The sequence below is a fragment of the Pithys albifrons genome, chromosome 4, assembly GCF_047495875.1.
Source record: "Pithys albifrons albifrons isolate INPA30051 chromosome 4, PitAlb_v1, whole genome shotgun sequence".
Lineage (NCBI taxonomy): Eukaryota > Metazoa > Chordata > Aves > Passeriformes > Thamnophilidae > Pithys > Pithys albifrons.
The window spans coordinates 44913279-44937349 of record NC_092461.1 but is presented as its reverse complement, the minus strand read 5'-3'; the positions used below and the strand labels follow the sequence as shown (position 1 = coordinate 44937349).

The 24071-nt window shown below is 35.2% G+C and overlaps 1 protein-coding gene across 1 annotated transcript in view; it reads right to left on the bottom strand.

The window, feature by feature from the left end:
* Positions 1-24071, bottom strand: part of CSMD3 (CUB and Sushi multiple domains 3) — a 602810-nt gene that overhangs the window by 36262 nt on the left and 542477 nt on the right. The window contains exons 54-62 of the mRNA XM_071553967.1: positions 23214-23387; positions 21707-21880; positions 19022-19207; positions 17484-17657; positions 13102-13284; positions 11839-12015; positions 7484-7663; positions 4825-4998; positions 32-205 (exon numbers count right to left, since the gene is read on the bottom strand). Coding sequence (XP_071410068.1) covers positions 32-205; positions 4825-4998; positions 7484-7663; positions 11839-12015; positions 13102-13284; positions 17484-17657; positions 19022-19207; positions 21707-21880; positions 23214-23387 — 1596 coding nt within the window. The remainder of the gene's footprint in view (positions 1-31; positions 206-4824; positions 4999-7483; positions 7664-11838; positions 12016-13101; positions 13285-17483; positions 17658-19021; positions 19208-21706; positions 21881-23213; positions 23388-24071) is intronic.

Below are 24071 nucleotides of genomic sequence, written 5' to 3'. Positions count from 1 at the left end.
AGAAAAATTCAATATATGGGTAGAACTATACCTATACACCGAGGAGAGGACCCACTCCACGTGCCATCTGCTTGACAAATTCTGGTGCTGGAGCCAACCAAAATAAAAGGAGGATTGCAGCTGAAAGAGACTTCTGACTGATAGATGAAGCTTTTGCCTTCTCTTTTCCCTTGAGCTGGTACTCCAGGGTCCCCACAAAACTTTGCTGTGAAAAAAGATATGATAGAAATGGAATGTGTCATTTATTAAAAATCATAAAACAGTCAAGCAATTAGCCCCAATTTTATATTTATTTTATTAAACACAAATCAAATATGGAAACATTAATAGGAATTCAGAGAGACTAGATATCCAATCTTTAGTCTGCCACATAGCAACTTTCAAGAGAAAAACAATTTTCATATTCAAAAGTGGAGGTTTGGTAAATTTATTAGTTTCTTCTAAAACTAGGTAAACTCTAACACTTGGTTGTCAGTCAGTTTTACCTAGTCATTGAATAACTACTGAATATTTGCCTTGTAGATAGGTAATCATGGAAACCAGGCATCCTAGTAAAACACAGCAGTTTTCCTCTGATATTGGAACACAGGACAACAGAACAAAATAAAGTTGCAGCAAACTGAGAGCGCTATAAGTGCTCCCACTCTCAATGAAAATATTTTCCTACGGACTCTGAAAGCCTTTAACAGAGCAGGACCATGGAATCTGACACTGAGACTGTGAAGCTAGTTTCATTCTTAAAAGAAATTTAAATAATTAATGGCACATTTCCTGTTAGTGTCTTATGGCAGCAGTGACCACACCTGTGGAAGATGTGCCCAGGCAGACGAGCTGCTCAGAATGGTAACAGAGCTCATAAGGAGGTAAGGAGGTGTTCAGGATGATGAGCATCAGACAAGAAGATTGACTGGTGTTCTCATATTCTATTACCCCTGAGATGGATATACCAGACATCCATGACACTAAAAGCAAAAGATCCCCTACCCTCTCACCACCAGGCAGAAGTAGGAGACCTAAGACATGATGGAAAATGAACAATATTTGTAATATTTCTACACCAACACATGCAGTATAAGGAACAACAAGAGGAGCTAGAAGCCTTGACTCAGTCCCAGAAATACAATATTCTTGGCATAAGCAAAACCTGGTGGGATGAGTCCTGTGGCTGGTGTGCCAGGATCAAGGTTTATATACTATTCAGAGGGATAAGCTCGGCAGGTGAGGCAGAGGATTATGGTGGGGGCAGGAGTGTCTGGTAGTTTTGGCTTTAGTTTTAGCCAGGACTCAGTTTAGTAGGCCCTGAAATGCTACGCAGATTAGAGGGGACAAGCATCACCTGACTTAAGCAACCAAAGAGAGATTTCATATCATTTTGACATCAAATCAAGTATACAAGAAGGTTTAGGAGGTGCCCAGCTCTCTTTTTCCCCTTCACGGCAACCGTTGCTGAAATTGTTAGGCCTAGTCACCACTTCACAGCTATTTGGTTTGGGAAGTACACTTTTTTGTTGTTGTTGATCTTCTCCTCTCTTGGCAGGTGTCCTTTGGGGGGAGTCTGTTGGGGTGTTTTTGTGGGCTGAGGTGGTAGAGGTCTGTGTTGTGTGGGTGGGTGACTTGGTGGTTGTTATTGATTTTTTCACATTTGTATATATATGTGCTACATCATATTCTGTTTTTAATTGTCTCTCTTTGGTATAAAATTAAGAAACTTGGCATTTTGGGTTTTGGTTTGTTTTGTGGTTTTTTCCCTCTTCTGTTTGTTTTTTTTTCTCTCTCCTTTTCCCTTGGTGGGGGGGATGGATTCTCTCTCTCTCTCACTCTCTCGGTGTTGGGCAGTTGGCATTTTGCCAGCTCAACCTAACACAGGGTGGCAGAGCTTGCAATTGGTTATGTGTTTTGGTTTTAGAATGGCACTCCCTAGTTCAGTGCCCCCATCAAGACTCTCCAAAACCACAGGGCTGCTCTCTTTTGCTCCCTCCCCACACACCCCCACCCCAGTGTTATCTTTTCCCTTCCCACTGTGGCAGGATGGAGTTGCGAACTGGAGGCATAAGAGGAAAAGATCACAAGTTGAGACAAGCACAATTTGCTCAAAACAGCAATGAGAAAATTAACAGTAACAGCAACAATATTAATTTAAAAAGTGTACGGAAGAGGGTGATTTACATGCAAAATGCTCACCACAGAGCCTAACTCAACCAGACATGCAGTTTTCATGACCAGAAGCCCTGCAGTTCTCTGAAGCAAGTGTCCCTTTCCCAGGAAGAGTTCTCACGACAGGCAATTATGTGAAGCAGTGTAGGAAAAACATCTGGGCCTTAGCCACACCCCACCTTTCCCCAGCTACTGCAAAAAATGAACCCTATCCTGGCCAAATCCAGGACACTATGGCATGTTAAGTGCCTTTGAGTAAGTATTAAGGGACATACAAACAAGGCAGATATTGTCATGGGAGTGTACTATAGAACAGCCAGGATGTCAACACCATATAAGAAGGATATTAAGCAATTAGAGAGTGCCAGGAAGATGGTGAAGGGTCATTCACCAGAGGGGAAGCCATACAAAGAGTGGCTGAGGTCACGTGACTTATTTAGAGGGGAAGAGGCTGTGGTAACACCAAAGTGTGGTCTACAGCCTCTTCACTAAGGGAAGCGTAGGGGCCGGCACTGATCTCTTCTCTCTGGTAAGACATGGCAGGATGCAAAGACCACAAGGGAATGGCATGAAGATGTGTAAGGGAGGTTTAGGTTGTATACCAAGAAAAGGTTCTTCACCCAGAGGATGGTCTGGCACTGAAACTTCACAGACTATTCTGTTGCTGGGACCAGCAAGTCCAGCTCTTAAGTGAATAACTGTTACAGAGATTGAACCCATGACCTTGGCATTATTAGCACCATGCGCTAACCAACTGAGCTAATCTCAGGGTCAACAAGATCCCTGGGATATGGTCATGGCACTGAATCTGTCAGAGTTCAAGAAAAATTTGGACATGGTACACGGTGAGATTCTTGGGGTTGTTCTGTGCAGGGTCAGGAGCTGCACTTCGATGATCTTAGTGGGTCCCTTCCAACTAATTATATTGTATGATCCTGTGATAGTTTTATGATTCTAAATTATATCTGTAGTTAGGAATTTTCTGGCATAGGCCTACATTTCTGCCATGTATTGCCAAGCTCATAAAATCAGCACTGCTTTACTGAAATTACTGTATGACTAATTAAACAAACGATTTTACTGGGTCATAGATGACAAATACTCAACCAGGGATATGACCATATTCCATTCTGAATAATTATTCCATGTTATAACTAGACCTTGCATATCTTCAGCTACAGGATCTATGGAGCCAAGCTGGGAACTGAATTTCTGATGTCAAGAACTGCTTAAAGATTGCTCATTGAGAATGACTTTCACCAGCACTCTCTCATTTCTGCCAGATGGCAGCTAGCTTAAGCTCTTTGACAAGTACTGGCTGCCAATTGTTTTCTCTTGCAAGCCAATGGGTAACCATTGCACATCAAGAACATTCAGTTAATGTAATCTCTGCATGAAATAACCTTTAAGTCCCAGGAAGCTGCATTCAGTGCTAAATAAACCTTTTAAAAAGTTTAAAGGTGGAGCCTGCTCCTTCAGAGTATATGGTAGTTTTGAGCATTCTAACCTTACAAATGACAAATAGTTTCTTATATCCAAAAATGAAGAACACTATATTTCAATCAAGACCAAATGATGAAAATTATTTTTAACAGTCTCTGTTGTTCATAATATAGTGGATTCTAAAGCAGAGTTCCACATAGAGGACTTAAGCAACAAATGGTGTTTTCTTTTTTTAATTACAAAAATTGCATCATGCCCCACCTGTGGCACATACAGTTTCAATGGCACTAAAAAACTGTTGTCACTTATATGAAACTATAATTGGAAAAAAAAAAAAGGAAATATCTATATGATATATCCAAAATAAAGAACATTTTTAAAGGGAGAGATGAAAAATGAAAAAAAAAATAGTAAAAGAATAGAGAAGTGTATTTTGCAAAATTTAGCAAGTTACCTGGCAAGCTCAGAAACTTGGCAAGTTTGAGTTAAATTTCAGAAACTGTAAAGCCATGAATATTATCCTTTTCCAGTTAGACTCCCTTCTCAGGACCATGAAAGGCTGCTATAGCTTTCTACAAATAACGACAGTATCTCCTTCTTCAGTGCAATTAACTGAATATCTCTTCGAAGAATCACAATTACTTTAAAAAGATTTTTTAAATAATGAGTGGAATTTGCTATTGTAATGAAATTTGTAGCAATATAAAAATCCATCAATGTTTGAACTGCCACATCAACAAAATTTACTGCATAAAATATATCACAGAATCACCCTGGGGCCTAGTCAACATCATAGGCAGAACAATTCTCTGTGACATCATAGAAAGTTTAGGATGAGAAATGAGGAAATAAAAGAAATTATAATAAAAACTATTCTATCGTATAGGTATTGGATCTGAAAACAAGACTGCATCTCTTAATCTTGGGTTGCCTTAGATCATGTATGCATTGCTAGTAATTTTTTTTTTTTGCATTTGTGTCTGAGGACTCCTATGTGCACACATAGGTTTTAGAGATATTCCTGTAATTTCCTCAATCTAATCTATTTACATTCAAATTATGGAAAAATTTAGGAATTTTAGGAACTTTTGGAAGAATTGTAATTGTCTCAGGTTTGAAATTAATTGAGCCAGTGTGAGAGGGAACTAAAGGGAAAAAGTAAGTGAAAATTTTTAAAAAATACTATAGTAGAACAGCAAAATACAGGACTATAAATTAAATACATACGCAAGCACTGAGGTACTTCACCACTCCATGTTCCATTCCCAACACAAGTCAAAACAGCAGGAAAAGAGAGTTCATATCCCGGAGAGCAGACATAGCTAATGCTAAATCCCCAGTCCAAGTTTGTTCCTTCCAACCTTCCATTAGAGATCTGCGGAGGAGTTGAGCAGGTAACAGCTGCAATAATATTCAAAATAATTAGGCCCAGCTGCTGTAAATATCCCTGGTGTACACAGTTACTAGAAGAACCATATGGGCTAATTTCACCTTTTTTAGAGGACAATACAGTCAGGACATGCTATCTTCCTCACTGTATTCTTGCCACATTTCCTGAAGTCAATACTTCTGGTTCCCTCCACTTAGAAGACAGTGGATGATTGAAGTATCTTAAATAAACCAAGATGCTGCATCAAACCAAATAGGAAGACTATCTAAAAATCAGTATGGAAATTATGATAGGTAAACCTTTAAGATATGTCTGGGAGTATAGTACAAAATTGTTTTGTTTGGTTGTCAAGATAACATAGAGTACAATTATCTTCTATTGGTGTGGCAATAATCAAATGCTTTCTTCCTGTTAAGCAGATTTGGCATTTGCTAGATATTAATGCTCAGGGATGAAACTCCAGGACAAGTTTTCCAAAATATTACTTGAAAGTCTGATTCTAATTACCACAATTTACTTAGTAATTGTTTTGTGAGTAGGTCCTCACCAAAAACATCTAGCTTCTAGCTAGAGGGAGAAAATGTAAAGATTTGCAACCCCTTGAAACTGTTAGTGTTGCTACCTCTAAGAAGGCAAACAAGAAATATTTAAATATAGTTTCTAATTTCAAGGTCTCACAGGAAAAAAAATAGAAAACATCTTCTACTCCGTTGTAGGGAAGAGGACTGTAGAAATAAAGAGACACAACTGTTGTGACGGATATAAAAGTGATACTCACTGGATAATGGTGTAGTAAAAGATAACTTAATTACAAGCTAAAACAAAAAAGGTATTAAAGAAATTAAGTTAAAGAAAGTGAGTTACTAAAATGAATGAGATAGACAAAAAAGATGAGATAGACAAAAAAGATAAAATAGACAAAAGTTTGGAGAACCTGTGCTAGAAAAGAAGAAGGAAAGCAAGTAAACCCAATGCAATTTAATCTAGTGGAGCCAGTTGGAGTAAATGAGAAAATGTAGTGACTAAAAGTGAATGGAGGAAGTTAAATACTGTACCCATAACCTTTAAACTTATGTTTAGACAGCTGTCATCTTGCAGGCTCAAAAGAAGTCAGAGGCACTAGTTTAGGAGTAATGTGTATTTGACTATGACCTGCAGTACATTCACTATGTACCATTTCTGCATTCTTATTATACTCTTCAATGAGACAATCTTATTGAAGAGTAAAAAATGAGACAATCTCATTGAAGAGTAAAAATTACTCTGAAGGACTATTCATAGCTATTTGAGAATGCTGGATAAAAGTAGTACTGTTACTAAACAATACTTTGCTGCCCAGTAAACTGAAACTAAATATTTGAGGTTCTGATTTTGTCCCAGAAAAGGACATGATAGCTTTTGCCACACTTTTATGATGTTTTAATTAAAATAAATCCATAAGTACTCCAAGCAGCAGAACTCTCCTTATTCACCGAGAGCTTCATGAATAGTCCTTTTATAGGGATCTGTATATTTTAACTTCTGAGACAGTTAATAAAGAAGGAAATACCAATGAATAATTGGGAAAGGAGAGTGAAGAAGTAGCATAAAAGTAGGTACAACACTAGAATTTTGGGATGAGAAAAGGAAAACAAAACAACACCCAGCAATAAGCCAGGGTCAGAGTTAGGCATAAATAACTACAGCAACATTTCTCAGTTTAAGAACTACAAATGCAGGTTTGCAAAAAAAAGGCAATGCTTGAATATTTGAATATTTTGTTGCAGATGATCATGCATCCTTTTTTCAACTAGGCATAGCAGAGAATTATATATATCTTCTCTTTCAATGGCACAGTGACAACTAGACATCCATTTTTTTCTGCCCAGTTCATTTTCAAATTATTTTAACTAAATAGTACCAAAGGACCCTGGCACTTCATTCTGACAATAAGAACTAATTGTTATACATTTCAAACACATAACTGCATATTATATATTACTTTTAATTACACTATTACTAGTGTACTCATACATACTAATGTAGAGTAGAATGAAATCCTGAAAACACCATAGATTCTTTATATCACTATTATTTAGTATTTACATAAACCTTAAATATGTAAGACCCCGAACCAAAAGGACTCAAAAACTCAAAGTCAAAATTGACAGTCTAACTCGTTCTTTGTATGATCCTGTTTGAATCAAATCATAATTAGATCTCCTGCTCGCAGTTAGGTGCTCTGTACACCTTAAGAATTTGAGAATGAGAGACTATATCACAAATATTTGTTCTGTCTTATAACCTTCTAGCTGTTCATTTACAGCCACTCTTAGAGATAGACAGATTCTTGGTCAATAGGACCACTATGGCTGTTCCCCTCTTCTTAAAATCATTTTTAACTGAAACTAAAAGTAAGTTTCCATTTCTGTGGAAATATACACTAAATTAACAATTTACAGTAAACAGTGTATGCAAATGCAAAAGAAGAGTTGACAGGCAAGATAGGTGTTGTACCTTTGCATGTTGGGATTACTCCACTCCATGTGCCATTGCTAGTACAAGTGCGAATTAAGGAGCTATTTGCTTCCATTGTATATCCAGGTTGGCACATGTAAGTAACATTTTGTCCAACAACATAATCATCACCATATCTCATGCCATTGGCGGGGACTCCTGGATCTCCACAACTGATAACTGCAAGTAAATAGTTGAGAAACATATTTTAAAATCTATATGTGATTAATCTGTATGTGAGGGGGAAACATAGGACAAAACTAGGCATTTATTGGGTAGAAAAAGGAGAAGGAAAAAGGATCATAAATCTTTTCTCCACCAAGATAACATAGACATTTGTCATCTTAACTAGCTGCCAAAAATATGTAGAGCTGTATAACAGTTATATTTGGAGAATATAAAGAATTTTGTTAAATGGTAGAAGCAAAGGACTGTACAATTTTCATTGACAAAATCTCAAGATTGCAAAATGAAAAAAAAAAAAGAATGGCAAGAAGCAGTCCATATGAGACTGCCACATTTTGACACCCTAAAATTTTCCTATCAGATCAGTTTAATTATTAAAAAGCAGATATCTATTATTTAGTTTATTTTTCCATTCTGAAAGGAAAGACAATCTGGAAAATTTAAGATATGTCTGCAAAATTGTCTCACTTCATAAATGCTGACATGGTTTCTATGTACATAAACAGATGGGAATATTCAGGTAACCCTCAAACATGGATTATGGCTTATGTAAAAACTAGGTCTATAGTATTTTAATGAGTGGGAGTGGCTGTAAAACCTCTTAGAACTTCTAGTGTCAGAAGACAATATAATCCCCTAATGAAAGAAAATATTCCTAAAGAGTTAATAAAGAGTTTCATACTACTGTAATCTGAGAATACTGTTAAAACTGGTAAGATTCCCTGAGATCTGGTCAATCAGATCTATCAAATTCTGGAACAGATTTCAGAGTAAGAAATCTTGAGAAAAGTAGTGGTAACAATAAAAAGTGGTACTGTTCAGAAAAAAAAAAAAAGTGGAAAAAATCTAGTTCATACAAAATACAGCATCCCATGTGTTTTACAGTTTATAATAAACTTATCAGTTCCCCTATGGTTATTGCTGTTGCTTATGAAAAACTGTGGGAGGCAGTTTCCTGGTAAAAAGCACATTCTGTCTGCTTCTAAGTCTATGCCAAGTCATGACCGATGTGAATGGTACTTTCTCTGTATCCTGCTCTCCAATATCACAAAAATCTATGGCTATATATTTGTAGGTGTTGTAGTTTTGATGTAAATTCTCTCCCTGCCAGTAACCCCCCATGCCATTAGCTAACAAAAGAAGGAGTTAACTACTACCAATTCCTTCTTGATCATTTTGGGTGAGGGAGACTGGGGAAAGATGTGGTGGGAAATGGGCTTGGACTGTCTCTTTTGTTCTTGGGGACTACACACGGCTCTGGCGGTGTGTGTGCTGCGGTGGGAGAGAGGCCGTTGCTGCTGCTCCTTGCTGCTACCGTGGAGTAAGCCAGTTTTTTTTCCCCCTGCCACTGCTGTTGCTCCTGGTTTCAGCACTGGGGTCCCGGTCTCCGTTCCAGTCTCACCACCACCTGCAGTGTCGTGACCAGCCCGCCCTGCGTGCAGCAGCGACTCGGGAGAGAGAGGTTGCGGCTGCTTTCTGGGACACGCTGCGGTTCTCCGTTTTCCAGCTTCCCTTCTTTGTTTGGGACAAGGGACACAGAGGGAGAGACAGAATTCATCTGAGTGCTCACCGCTCGTCTGTCTCGCTGGAGAGGGACTGGGAGCTCACCCTGCAGCTTGTCGGGTTGTGACACAGATATTGCCCATAAGTATAACTTTTCTCCAGGAGGAAACCTGCTGGTTTGGGGGTTGTTGTGTTTCGGTTTTTTGTGGTGTTGCAGTTAAGAACAGTTATCCTTCTTATATCCATTTTCTGATTAAAGTTCCTTTTCTTAAATTTGATAAAGAGTGACGTGATTATTGTGGAGGAATCCCCTCCCCTGTTTGTGGGTAAACATGTTGGTTCTTCCCCTCAAAACTAAGACAGTAGTATTTTGGCCAGGTCCCTTGATCTAATAACCAAAAATCCAAGGTACATATAGTATGTACACCTTGCTCTACAGTTTTTAACAGTCTGAGTGAGCAGTTTCTAATTTTGCGACACATATCAGATGTTAAAATGTCCCACTTAATCACTATCTGTGGATACAGAAGAGACTAGAAAACATATTACAGGGTTATCTGGGTTAGTTTAAAGGTAGCTGGTATACTGATAAAAAAATGGAGACCAGACTATTTTGGTTTACCTAGTAACATAGTAATTTTAATGCATTCAAAAACAGAAAAGTCATACATTTTTTAAAAGTCATAGATTTTTCTTGGTCACTTTTCAAATAATATAGAGCTGGAAGACAGAACCATTTCTCTTAGTTACACAAGAGTATTTAAATTCTTTGCATGTTCTACCTTCCTTTATGTGCTATATTCTGTTTACTACCCCAATGTGCAAATTTGGCCAAAATCATTCTCAATATTTTTACAGGTATACTATTGTTTTCAATGAATTAAGACATAAAGCTAATGCCTTTATCATTTTTTCCTCTAATCTTTGTTTCATTTCAGTTGGACCATCTCCACTTACGTCACTGTGGTGGGCAAAAAGCAGCTTAAATTGTTGTAGTGATCCTGACCAGAAGACAGCTGTACATTGATGAGACAATGAACCACAAAACAGTTAACCAGAGAAGCCCCAGGCCTGTGCTGCACCAAGCTATATATCCAGCATGGCCTTCAGACCTCTTGGCCAGGACACAGCCTCAGACAGCTCATGGCAGCAGAGGTGCTGCAGCCCTCCGTCCGTGATTGCGCTTTGCTGACTATATGTTCTTGCTTTTTACTTAGCAGTGCAACAAAAAGGTCTCATGAGAGCATAGGTTCTGTTTGACTGTAGAAATTATATTGTTGTTTCTTTCTAAGAAAATCCCATACTAACTTGAAAAATTGAAACTTATGCTATGGGCAAGGTCTGCATGACATGTTGTACAAGGGGCAGATTATATAAGATTATACTTCTTTAGATGCTGGGAGCCCTGGGCAGTGTACCATTGAACAAGACTGTTCTCTTCTTATGGTATTAGCTCTAAACCACAGCATTTTCAATGATATGCAAGAAGCAGCTGTAATAAGAATGGACTGGCTTCAAATTTTTATAACATCTGGACTAAGAAAAATGGGCATATTCTGAATCTCCTTGCATTTTTTTTATTAGAATACTTCCTCTATTAAGACATTTTTCTAGTCTTTAAGCAAAAATCTCATGTTTCTACCTGAGCAGTGGGTTTTGAGAAGACTTTCTGGCATGAATTTCAGTAAAATGCTATTCTAAAATACAACAAAAAATACAGTTGCAGTTGACATCACAAAACACTCTTATCTTTGGTACAATTAATCCAGTTCTCATTGTATTTTGGGAAATAACAAATGAACAAAAACATTGGCTCTCTCCCAGGTTTCATGACTGCAAAAGTAGTTGTTCACATGCTTACCAGTAAAGTGAGATTTAAAAACAACACAAAAAGTTTTATCATCTAAATTTTGTCCTCCCTCTGGGTTGCTATAAGTGTGTTCAAAATTTAAACAACAGTTTGCTATACTTCAAAATTATAGGCAGTCTCATGTGTCACATAAATGTAAAATTTTCATAATTGTTACTAAAAGTTGAACTAGGACATGTAATAAAACAGGAACAGACGGGCTTGAAAATAAAGTGTTGCAAAATGCTTATTATGAATCTGAGAAATGCTGAAATAGCTTCTGTTAGTTGAGTAGCCAAAGCAAGTTTAAGGTTAATCATGAGGTCAAACAGAAGATGATACATGAAACCAGGACACCAGTTTTGACCTTGGAGTCACTACAAAATAATCCTGAAGTGTTCATGAGAAGGTTTTTATTTTCTACCCTCTGGAAGACCAGAATATTACACTACTAAGTTTTCAAGATGAAGTAGAGCAATTAAAATAAAAATGTCTGAATATGACATACCACAAAACATAAACAAGATTAAAAATATATAGTAGGAAAAAATTAAAGCAGGTACATCATATAACCATGCAACTGCTGAAACTGTAACGTCAGGCTATAAATTTTACTATATTGTGCCTGCCTTGAAAAAAACATATTCTTCATATTTGCATAGCACTATATTTTTTAAAAGTATTCCACATACAAAATTATGTAGGAAATAGTGCAAGAAAAAGCTGAAAACTTAATTGGTCGGCATGCAACTTCTATATTTTATTGTCTTTCAGAGGAGAGGAAAAGCAAAGATTCTTCATTAGAAATGTGCCTTACTTGTGCAGTTTGGCAAGGATCCAGACCATGTTCCATTGGCAGTGCATTGTCTTACAGATGATCCAGAAAGTATGTATCCTTCCACACACGAATAAATTACTGAATTAGAGAATGTAGTACCATCAATACGAAGTACTTTTCCATTAGCAGTTGTTCCTGGATTACCACACTGCACAGCTATAAAGAAAAATGTTAAGTACTTTTCAAAATGTAGTAAAGATGATTTTTGAAATAGGAATGTCTAGGAACAATCCTGTTGCCAGCAGTATTATGGAAAAAAACATGCTGTTGTCTGAAAAAAATGTAAGTTTTACCATCTACTGATAAAGCACAGTGTACAGTAAATAGCTGTGTGCATGTTAACACTTTGTATGGAAGGAAACTTAACCTTCAAATTTGGCTTTACAATCTGCATTAGTGAAAAGCTAATTTAGCTGCAAAAACAAATTCCCACTTAAAAGAAAAAAGCTGATCTGCAATAATCATTGTAGCTCTAATTTGAAACCGTAGTATGTGTGCATTTCTAGCATCACCAGAGTATTTTTCCTCATTCAAAGCACTACATCATCCAGTCATAGTGATAATAACAGTCAACAGTGATAAAGTGGAAAATAAGAGCATAGATTCTCAAATGGTTTTTTGCTTTTCAGGAAGCTTTTATTGGCAAGAGAGTTGGGAATTATCTCCTATTTTGAAGCAAGATAATTTAGGTGACCAATTATTCTCCATAAATATCCTGTTAGAACTTTCTTTTATGATAATTCTACCTTGAAATTTTAAGAATTATTTTTTTCAGCATTTTCTGTTGAAAAATAATATCAACAGTATAGTAAATTAAATTTTAAGTCAATCCATTATATATAGATGTATCTAATGAAATCCTGACACTGAAAATTTCCTAAAACTGAGCGCTTTTGTCAGAAATTCAGGTGTATGATGGCTGTGATTCAGGGTAGGTAATGGTGAGGTTTTTAAGTGAAAAAAAAATTTCAGAAAAATAGAAAGAGTTCTAAAGGCTTATCTTTTTTTTTTTCCCTTCAAAACTTAAACATTTGCAGTTTCACGGGTACCAGAAACTGGTTTCAAATTTGTCACCAGATGCTAAGCCACTGCTATAGTTTAACAATTTATTCGAAAAAGTTAATTTTCAGTCCAAAATCAACTGCATACAATTACAACACAAAACTGGAAATGTGAAATTGGTATTCTGATTAACAATATTAAAATACAGTTTAAAGATAAAGTAGATCTTCTTTGATTTACCTTTGCACTCAGGTTGTTGTCCTGTCCAACTTCCATTTGCCAGACATGTCCTTTCTTCTGAGCCATAGAGGATATATCCAATATCACAGCTGAAATGTATTGTGCTTTTAATTTTAAAATTGTTTTCTTCTCGAGACCCATGACCTGGGATACCTGGATCACCACAAGAACCAGCTGTATCGCCTAGATTTTAGAATGCAAAGATTGAGTAAGTATGAAATGCATTTATAAATAAATTTATATTTTAGGAAGAAACCTCCATACATATCAGTGGGGGTGAGTCCCAAAATTACTTGTTTCTTTGAACTTATTTTATAGAAGTACAGAAAAATCTCAAATTCCCCTAACAGTATGATAAACTTTTGGTTACATATTTAACAAAGAATAGGTAAACAAAAAGAAAGCCACAAAACCTTGGTCACTTTTCATTTAAAATAAGAAATTCTCAGGAAAACCAAGCTCCTGATTGTAAAGCCAATTTTCCTGTTTGCGTATAACTAGGGTTCAAAAATTATTCTCTTTTATGGTGGTATCATTAGAGTTACAACAGTTTTTACCACTGAATGAAAGTTCTAGTCAACAATTTTCTAGAACTGAAACATCTCCCTGATTTATAGAACTGTTGAAAGACCCCTTCAAAACTGTCTGACAACTGGTTGCACCAAGATAGAAAAGTTGAAGCAAATTTGAAGACATTATTTTATACTTGTAAAGTCTCTACAATAACAGCTCAGCTTGTGGCAAGTTACTTGGCAGTATGCCTAAAATAATTTTATGATGAAAATTGAAAATAGGCTATTTGCTAAGCCTAGTAGAAATCACATATTCCTCTTCTAAATGAAGTCATATGTTCCTTCCTAATGCCTAATTATTATTGTGAATTATTACACTTTTAGGAAGGTTAACCACCAGTTCTTTTGATTGCAGGTTATAGAAATAATTTTTCTAAATGACTAATCACATCAGGAAGTGACAGTGATATAATCAATGATATCATAAGAGAACATATTTTTATTGCCTCATGCAGACTCAACTAATTGATTTCTTACAGTCAGTTACAAGCCATCCTTCACTCACATGTGTAACAAACTCTCAGCTGGCATTTAATCTTAATGAAATGGAGGGGTTTTAGACTACTTAAGTACGTATCCAACCCTTGCTGCACTTATGAGGAATTCTATGTTGCAGAAAATTTCTGACTCCATCTGGTGTGCATGTGATGATTGAAAATTGTTTTGAATGCCAATATATATCAATGAGACATGACAATTCCTTCTAGCTCAATGTCATGTGACAAAAAAAGAAACTGTCATAGGGATGATGTGACAAAATTTAATTATCTTATGTTCACTGACCTAGCATTTTCTGTTTGAATTCTTTTTCCTATACAAAAAGTTCAAGCATGCAGCACTTTTTTTCAGTTGAACTTTCTACGTTATTTATTATAAATAGCATGCAATTTTTAGGGCTTTAATATGCATTAAAATGAAGAAATCAGTTTCAAGGCTAATAATGAAAGCTGATGATTTCACATATTTTTAGATACAAATTATGGAAATTCTGTATAGTGAACTGCAAATTTTTTTTATAATTGGAAAGCATTTCAGATATACATTTGAAACTAAAATCTCAAAATTGTACTAAACCAGAACTATAATTTCATTCAAAACAGCTAAGGAAAATAAGAGAATAAGAGTTTGTATTCAGTACATTTTGATTAATTATGATTAACATTTAAATCTATGCCAAAGAAATGTTTCTTCATGTATTGAGAAAAATTATTAAGATCTGATTAGAGTGTCCTATGTGTGGTTACTATACCATAACTGGGAAAAAAAAAATAAAAAATCACATACTCCACTTACAAATGATTATCTGAAGATATTATAAGACTTATTTAATTTAATAGGAGAACTACTATAAGAATTGTCCTATTTTCAGTAAGTCTTCTTTGATATTTTCATGTGCATTTTTAGACTTCTTATTTATATTCCTTGAAATTTTTGTTCATTTCTTTAATTATTTTTGCAATTCACAATTTAGATTTTATTTTTTTTCTTATGAAGATCACGGAAAACTACAATAAATAGCCTTAGATTTTCTCTAAAGAGGATTTTTTTCCCCAAAACAAATATGGGTGAATGTTAGCTGTAAAAATACTTTTCATTAACATAGTTTGAATTTGCAAATCACATGAATAAATAATTATTTATTAAATAAGATTATTTTTCATTTCAAGTATATACCTCTAAATGTCACAGCTTATAAGAACTTGATCTTTTTTCTAATTGTGTCAAATTTCCTTTTGCTAAATTCATACAAAGTTTATGCATTAAATTATGCATTCCCTTTTTCTAGGTTCTGTCATATTTTAGCTGCCTAACAGTTTGCAGGGGAAGGTTCAGATACTGAACAATTCTTTCAACACTTTAGAATTTAATTCAAGATTTTAACCATGAAGCTGTATTTTAATATTTCATATTAATTTTCAACTATTTCTGTGCCATGGGCTGTAAAATTATGTGTTTTGAAACTGTAGCTGACGTAATCAGCTTATAGCTGAATACACTGAGAGATGAGGACAGGGTTATAAAGAAAAAAGGATTGGAGTATGTCAGATCCCCATCTGGACTCTGTGTGTGTGGCTCGGCTTCGCAAACAAAGATTTGGGAAGGGCTGTCCCCACGTGTGGGTGTGCCCTTCCAGCCTGCGCAGTGGATTTTAGGTGAGGCTCAACGTGCGCAGAACTGGCCCCACCGTTTAAGTCCTGAGGTTCATCTGCCGCGGCCGAGCGAGCTTGGACAGTGACAGTGAAGTCCTCAGGACTAGAACCTACAGCACCCGGCATTTCCCAGGAGGCCTCCCATCCAAGTACTAATCCGGGGCTGACCCTGCTTAGCTTCCGAGATCTGACGGGATCGGATGTCAGGGAGGCATTTAACTGCCTCACCATCTGGACTACTGTGTCCATTTTTGAGGTTCCCTATAGAACAGGAACAAGGACCTGTTAGAACAGGACCAGAGGAAGGTCATAAATGATCAGAGGGCTAGAGCACCTCTGTTATGCAAAAAAGGCTGACAGAATTTGGGCTATTCAACTTGAAGAAGGGAAGGTGTCTGGAAGACCTTATTGTAGCTTTTCCACACATAAAGTATATAAGATAGATGGAGAGTGACTTTTTAATAAGGTCTGTAGTGACAGGACAAGAGGCAACACTTTTAACTAAAAGAGGTTATGTTTGGGTTGGGCATTTTTTATGGTAAGTGCAGTGAGACACCAAAATAGAATTCACATAGTACTTATGGATCAAGGTCAGATTGATGGGGGCTTTGAGCAACATAATCTAGTTGAATATTTCTCTTATTGCAGTGAGGGTGGACTAGATGATCTTTGGAAGTCCCTTCCAACAAAAAGCATTATATGAAGCCAGTGGAAGATATCCCTGGCTATGACTGAAGGTTGGACTCCATGATTTGTAAAGGTCTCTTCTGACTTAAATCATTCTATGAATTGATTATTTACTAACACTGTAAGGAACCTTGGATTTTTAGTGTGAAACTAGTATAGCATTAGTCAGATCTGCATATCACTTATTTTTCACTTCTAGTTTTGGCATAGCTGTAATCAGGAAAAAACTTGTTTTCTCCTTATTTTCTGCATTGAAGATACCTAAGTGCTCTGAATTACATAGATCTGAATAAACCCCACTGATTTCTCTAAGTTATATAATGAAACAAGAGCATGACAAGAAAGAACCTTCCCCAGCATTTACTGAGAATTAAAACTAATAACATGGTTAACATTTATCACAATATTTGTTGACATAACCCATGATAAAAAAGGTGATTTAGCCAAATCACAAATTAGTATGTGAATTGGATTTATGTTTTTCACTTGATCACTGCTGTTAAAGTGCGTCAAACTGAAGTTGTGAAACACAATATCATAAACAATTAGTTGTTGAGAGAACATATCTTGACTTTGGTGAGAGCTAATCTATTACAAGGATTCGATGGTGTTCCCTCAAAAATCAAGCATCCTGTATTGAAATCATATGAAGTCCACTTGCCTTTATTATACAGATGGATGTATTACATAATGAAGTCATACCTGAGGTGTCACCAAATCAGTAGGCATTTTCAAGTACCAGTTCCTTTCACAGTCTATTGAATGTGAAATTTCTTACTCATATTAAATATCACCAAGAAAGTCTACTTTTTGCAGATATTTTATACTTATTTTGGTTTTACTTTTTTCACTTCTACTGAGATGGTACTTCTATTTCATACATGATTTTCCAGATTTTAAATGACATGGAAAAAATCGAATTAAATTTAAAAAAAAAAAATTCAGGATATAATCATTCACTCGAAAATATTACCTGAGCAATGAGGGAGAGATCCACTCCAGTGTCCATTTAACTGGCATGTCCGAGATGACTGCCCTAACAGCAACCGTCTACCGATGCAGCTATAATGGACAGTAGACCCAAATGTATATTTGTCTCCAGACAGGACTGCGTTTGGAGGAACTCCAGGATGTCCACAGTCAATCACTACAATGCATAATTATTGGAGATAAAAAAAGGTTATTATCACTGATCAAACAGTTGGTAGTTTTCATTTTCATAACTGCATACATAAACTTTGTGAAGTGGTTGACATTTTCTAGGGTCTAGGGGAAAGGGACTACATCATGGATGTAGAAAGCAAAATATAATTCTGACCAAAAGCTGTGAAACAAATGTTTGGAAATGTCAAAAAAAAAAAAAAGAAAAGAAAAGAAAAGAAAAAAGTTTTTTTAGATACAGATATCAATATCAAAACCCACTCATTAACTAAGTTGATCTTTATGGCATGAACACATGAACACACACAAAGCTACATTCATGCTTGTACTCCTCAGAGAAAAATTACAGGAAGACAATATCTGCCCAAGTCTCTGCTGTGGTAGAGAATGTGTAGAACTTCATCTCTCTTTTAATAATTCAGGATAAAAAGTAATTTAAAAGCAACCTAAATATGTCAAGTTCAGGAAATGCACAGTTAAAATTCATAAACCAAATTCACTATATTCACAGAATGAATCTAGGCCTTCATGTTGGATTTATTTTTACCTTACATCTGTCCATGGCATGTGGCTTATCTTGGCCAAAGATATTTGTATTTATGTACCATGAAACACACAAATTAGAGCTGCAAATATAAGGATAGTAGAACAAGCCCTTAAATCATGTAATTGCAATTTTTATCATATTCAATAATCTATAATATATATATATATAAAATATATATAATATATTCATCATATTCAATAATATATTCATCATATTGAATAACAGTTTGAGCAGGATTTTTTTATTTAAGAAGAAAATCCAGATCAGAAGCCAGATCACAGTTAAGGATGTATTCAATTCTGTAAAATTTCATATATATGCAACAGTACAGTGATTGTACAATACAGCACATGATCAAAATCATATGTGATGATTTGTCTTTCTCTAATGGTTATTCTTGGTCTTGGGGTTCCAGACCAGGGTGAGGGGCCCTGCTGATCCAAGCTGGGTCAGGGGCTCCAAGAGCTGTGGGGTGTTATAATTTTCCTGGACTGTTTGTGACTGAAAGCTGTTCCAGGTCTTGCCCATGTGGGCTCCAAGGGCCTGCCATGAGGGATAAGAGCCCACTCCACCTGTGCGAGGTTTGACTCATCCTATCCTGTACACACACACACACACACGCATCCCCCACAAGGTGGTTCTGACCCAATAGTAACTGATCTGATGTCTAATAGTAGTACACACAAATGTATATAAAACATGATTATCGTAATTGTTGTCATGAGACTGATAGAAATGTTGAGTAAAAATAGTAACTAGTCTAGTCCACATGCGTTGTAGAAGCAAACTCATTATCTACTTACTAATACATTCAGGTAGAGATTTGTCCCAGTGGCCATTTGGTTGACAAACTAAAACTGAAGAGCCAAATAAAAAATATCCAGGATTACAGTCATAAAATACCACTGTGCCATATGTGAAATTTCCATGTTCAATTTTACTTTCTCTTATAGAATTTGCAGGAATTCCAGGATCAGTACAATTGACCACTAAAAAGAAAAAGCATAGAATTGAGAGTCATACAAATGCAGACACCTTAGAATGGTCTTTAAATGGTCTCCTATCCGTTGCATGAGAACAATCCAATGTGCAGCTATCCTGGTTTTATATACCTTATTTTATATAACGAGAGTGAATTAGGAAGATAACATGAAACCAGGAGGTGCTAAAGCCAGAAAATGTTAAGCCCAGAGCAAATGTTTCTTTATAGACTGTGACGATACTGTAAAAGTAGTGGCCACTAAAATTGACTGGACATACCAGTATATTCAGTTTGTATTCCTGCCTTAACATGAGCTATTGCCCACAGATAGAAACACATTTTGGGGCTAGATATTCCTTTGGTTTAACTCACGTAGTCATGCAAATATTCTTATGTTCCTACACTAACATTTTGACAATGGCTTACCTTTAAGGCAGATGTTTTGAGCTGAAGGGAAGATGATTAATTAGGTAAGACTGTGGTGATTCTCATAGGATAGGAAAATATCCCAGCAAATGAGTATGTGCTTTTAAAAACAGGCATACACTCTGATGGGTAAGAATAATGGTCCTTCTCCACAGAGCTGCTTTCCAGCAGGTCAGCCCCAGCCTGTACAGGTGCATGTGATTATGTTACCCCCCCAGTGCAGGACCCTGCATTTGCCTTTGTTGAATTTCAGAAGTAAATGTGCATGCATGTGTGTACATAAAAGTATTAAAATATGCTGAAAAGCTCTATTATCTACAAAGGAAAAAAATCCTTCTTTTATGGCTCATCAGTCTATCCACTATTTGAAGTGTTGGAGTCTTCTTGTGTACTTCTCCTAGCATTTCTCAAATATTTATACCACAAGCCTAGAATACATACCTTTTCCAAGGATAGAAGTAATTTTCAGATTGGATTTGACTTCTTTAACATTAAATGATACAGTGTTGATTTTTTTTATTTTTCTTGAGGAAAATCTGAAATCCGAGCTATATTTCTGACCTTTTTTTTTTCTTTTTTTTTTTTTTTGGTGTACAAGTATTTCATAACAACTGAACACTCATAGAATTTTAGGAATAACCTGCATTGGAAGGGATCCACAAGAATCACTGAAGTCCAGGTCCTGGCCCTGCATAGGACAGGCCCAAGAATCATACCATGTGCCTGAGAGTGTTGTTCATGTTCACATTATAAAGCATGTGTAATGAGCAAAAACTAATAATTAAACTAGAATAGTGAACACTTTTGTGTGGTGTTTTTGATAATATTTTACTGCAGGCAGTTTACAAATATGCAAGGTAACTATTATTGTTTAGCTTTGAAGCAAATAAAGCAAAATTATATTCATTAGAATTGATTTCACTTCACATTACAGACACAATTAATGATGCTTTACACAAAGTTAGTTCCTTTTGGTTTTAAAGTCTCTTCTAAAACCAATATAAAATTTCAGGACTGTGTAAAATTTCAAAGAATAACTGACTAACTTATTTACTGATCCCTACAGGCCAACAAGTTATGAGACACTTGGGCACATTACTCTGCAATAGCAGAATACCAAGGTGATAGATAACAACCAGACTGGAAATGAGATTAAATAGGTACCCTTAACACACAGTACGTGTTTAGCATTGCAGATTTTAAAAATAACATCTTCTCATCAGCAAAAAGTCTCTTGGGAATTTAAGTTCTGTAAACTATTTGACAGTATTGCTTAAGGCAAAGTGACCAAATGAAAGTGGAGAACACCTACTGAAAGGAAAATACAGTAAATAAAATTACTTCAAAAATGTAATGTGACTTAAATAAAAGTCCATAGAAGCTTCATAGAAGATGCTGCAAAACAATAAATACCATTTCTGCACATGTCCAAGCAGGTTACAGCAAAACCCCCCATTTTTTTCTAAATAAAAACAAGTAAAATTTTTTAAAAACACATAACAATAGATTTTAGAAAGACAATGGTGACAAACTTTTTCTAAAAGTGCTTATGAAAACTCAAACAGAACTGATTTCATAATACTATTTTTCTTGGAATGATATCTAGAAGCATTGAGAACCAATAAAAAAGGATTCTGTTAATAAATTAGAATAAAATTTTAAACCACAAGATGCTCTATGGATTATGAATGGAAATGTAAAATAAAGACATGGAGGTGTTCTTAGGTATCTGCTAGAACTATGTTAACTAAAAATGCAGAGAACATTATTTCACAATTTAAGTGCTTAATCATCTGTGCACAATTTTGCTTCAGGAACTTTTTAGAGTCATTTTGAAAAATCGATACAAGCCATAGACACACAAGAAAGTTTTGCTACAAGTTATCCTGGCAACATGAATGTGAAAAATCAGAGAATCACAAAATACCTTTAATAATATGATTATTGTATTAGTTGGTCAGTATCTCTGTTAGTAAGAGAGGAATCACTTTGCCTTGAGAGTGTCCTGTTACCCTCTGTTTATTTTTCAGCTTTAATTTTCTAACATTTAGTTGTAAATCTGTATAAGCTGCATTCTTACCTTTGCATATTGGAGGTGGGTGGCTCCACTGCCTATTAGCTTGGCACTGTGCTTTGGTTGGTCCTTGCATAACATACCCAGTATTACATGAGAACGTCACAACATCATTGAAGTTGAAACCATTTCCAATTGTTCTGCCATAAATAGGACTACCAGGGTGACCACAGCTAACAGCTAGCACAGCACAAATCAAAGAAACAGAAAACAGAGTGTGCTGTTATCACTTTTCATTATTTATTATGTAATAGTTAATCATAATATAGTACTATTATATAACAGTATTTTCAAGTTTTGGTACTATAAGATACTGGGTATTTTTCATGACAGAATCACATTCAAGAACTTATTTAAAATTTTAAATAAACTGAATAGAATTTGACATGCAGTATTGAAAGCAAATGAAGAAAAATTCTTCTGAAGAAGCAGGAGAAAAGCAAGCACTACATTTTTATTATGTATAGTCTGAAATTGAAAAAAAATCAGTTCCTTTTAAAAATGGATCTCAGTATCAGCCTAATATTTTATCTTTGAGGCCTAAGTATTTAGCAAAATTATAAACTTATGACTGGAAACATTATGGACACAGTGAAATTCTTATATTTATGCAAAAAATGACTAGGGAAGGTAAAGTTTATTTTCTGCATCCACAAAAAGCAGGTGAAAAATAAAAGTAAGGAAAATCAGATACAAATTAATTTTCACAATATGATTCAAAAAACTTTATAAGCATTTTCTTCTACTTTGTAACAAACTCCAGTTGTTGAAAAAAAAAGTGTTCAGCAGTAATTTAACATAAAAATTTAAAGAATCAGAGAATTAATGAATTAACATTTTGTACTATGATTCGTCATAGAGAAAGTTTCCCCCACAAAGAGATAGATATATAAATAGAATATTTAGAGGCAGATTAATACAGTTTCAATATAATTATATTATTGAACTTGAAACATAGTTGTAATTTACTTGAAAGTCCTTCAAGAAATCTCATGCAGCATTTTCTCTTGTTACTTAAAGGTCTTTAACGGGATATGCTGACTTACTTGTCACACAAAAGAAAACAAAATAACAGCATCTCTGAAGAAGAAGGGAAAAAATATAATTTTTTTAAGAAAACATTTGAATCTTCAGTGCTGACATCATAATTCAAGAATATCTACTTTTCTATCTACCACAGAGAAAGTAAATGTACATTAAATATTTCCAAAATTCACTATGGGTCAGAAAGCCATTTTCAAATTTGATTACAGGGGTTCCTAAGTCCTATCATTTTCATGCCCATATATAAATAACAGGTATTTAGCAGCCAAAGGATGTAGTGGAAATTTTAAGTGACTGCTCACCTGATAGATGAACCACAGATTTTATGTACTCGCATACTTTTGAGGATCTGCTTTAAAACTTATATTCTTTTTTTTTAATGAATATTAAGTTGCAAGTTCAATCCTCATCTTGTCTGACATAGATATTCCTGTAACATAAATCCATACATGTTGACATGCTTACTTACGCACACAGGATGGAAGTTGACCAGACCAGTTGTGATCCTGCTGACATATTCTTACAGAAGAACCAATCAACCGAAAACCAGGACTGCACTGGTATACAACTGTGTCTCTATATCCATAATTTTCTCCTATTACTTGTCCATTGACTATAAGATCTGGAATACCACAGTGACCAGCTGGTTGTTTTTTAACAGTAAATAAAAATAATAAGAAGGAAAAAAGAAAAAGAAATCAGTAAATATGCCAGAGAAGTTTTACATAATCCTTCTTAACTAAAACAAAGAAATTTTGAATATTTTTCCTTTTTTTTTTAATTAGCTGAATTCAGAGCTTTATTTTATTAACTTGGGGGCAACTGCAGTATTGGATTTTTATAGGTAGAATTGTACACATATAAATAATTGCAAATAGACAACATAGGAAAGAGATTATATGTCATATATGTTATCAAATTTCCTTTTAAAAGATATGAGTAATTCATTTTTATTATAAACTGTAAAAAAATTATATTTATTCCCTTATTTTTATTTTGGTCATGATTAAGGGTAATAAAGGTAACATTAAACCATAATACATTTAAATAAACATTACAAATTCCATATAAATACAAATAAAATAATATAAATGGTATCGATGTCAATCCACATAGACATTCTAAATACAGACTCCTTACAATGTTAAAAGTAACTTGGGTAATTTGTTGCTGGATTATTTTCTGTTCTTTCTCTCCTGTTAATCTCAGTGGAATCCCAAAGAGGCTAACATGTTGTGGTTGAAGACAGACCTCGTGACTGCTACCAAATGTCCTGTAATCAAAAATCTTTATTTATCTAGGTCTAATCTTCTACCTTGTATTCTCA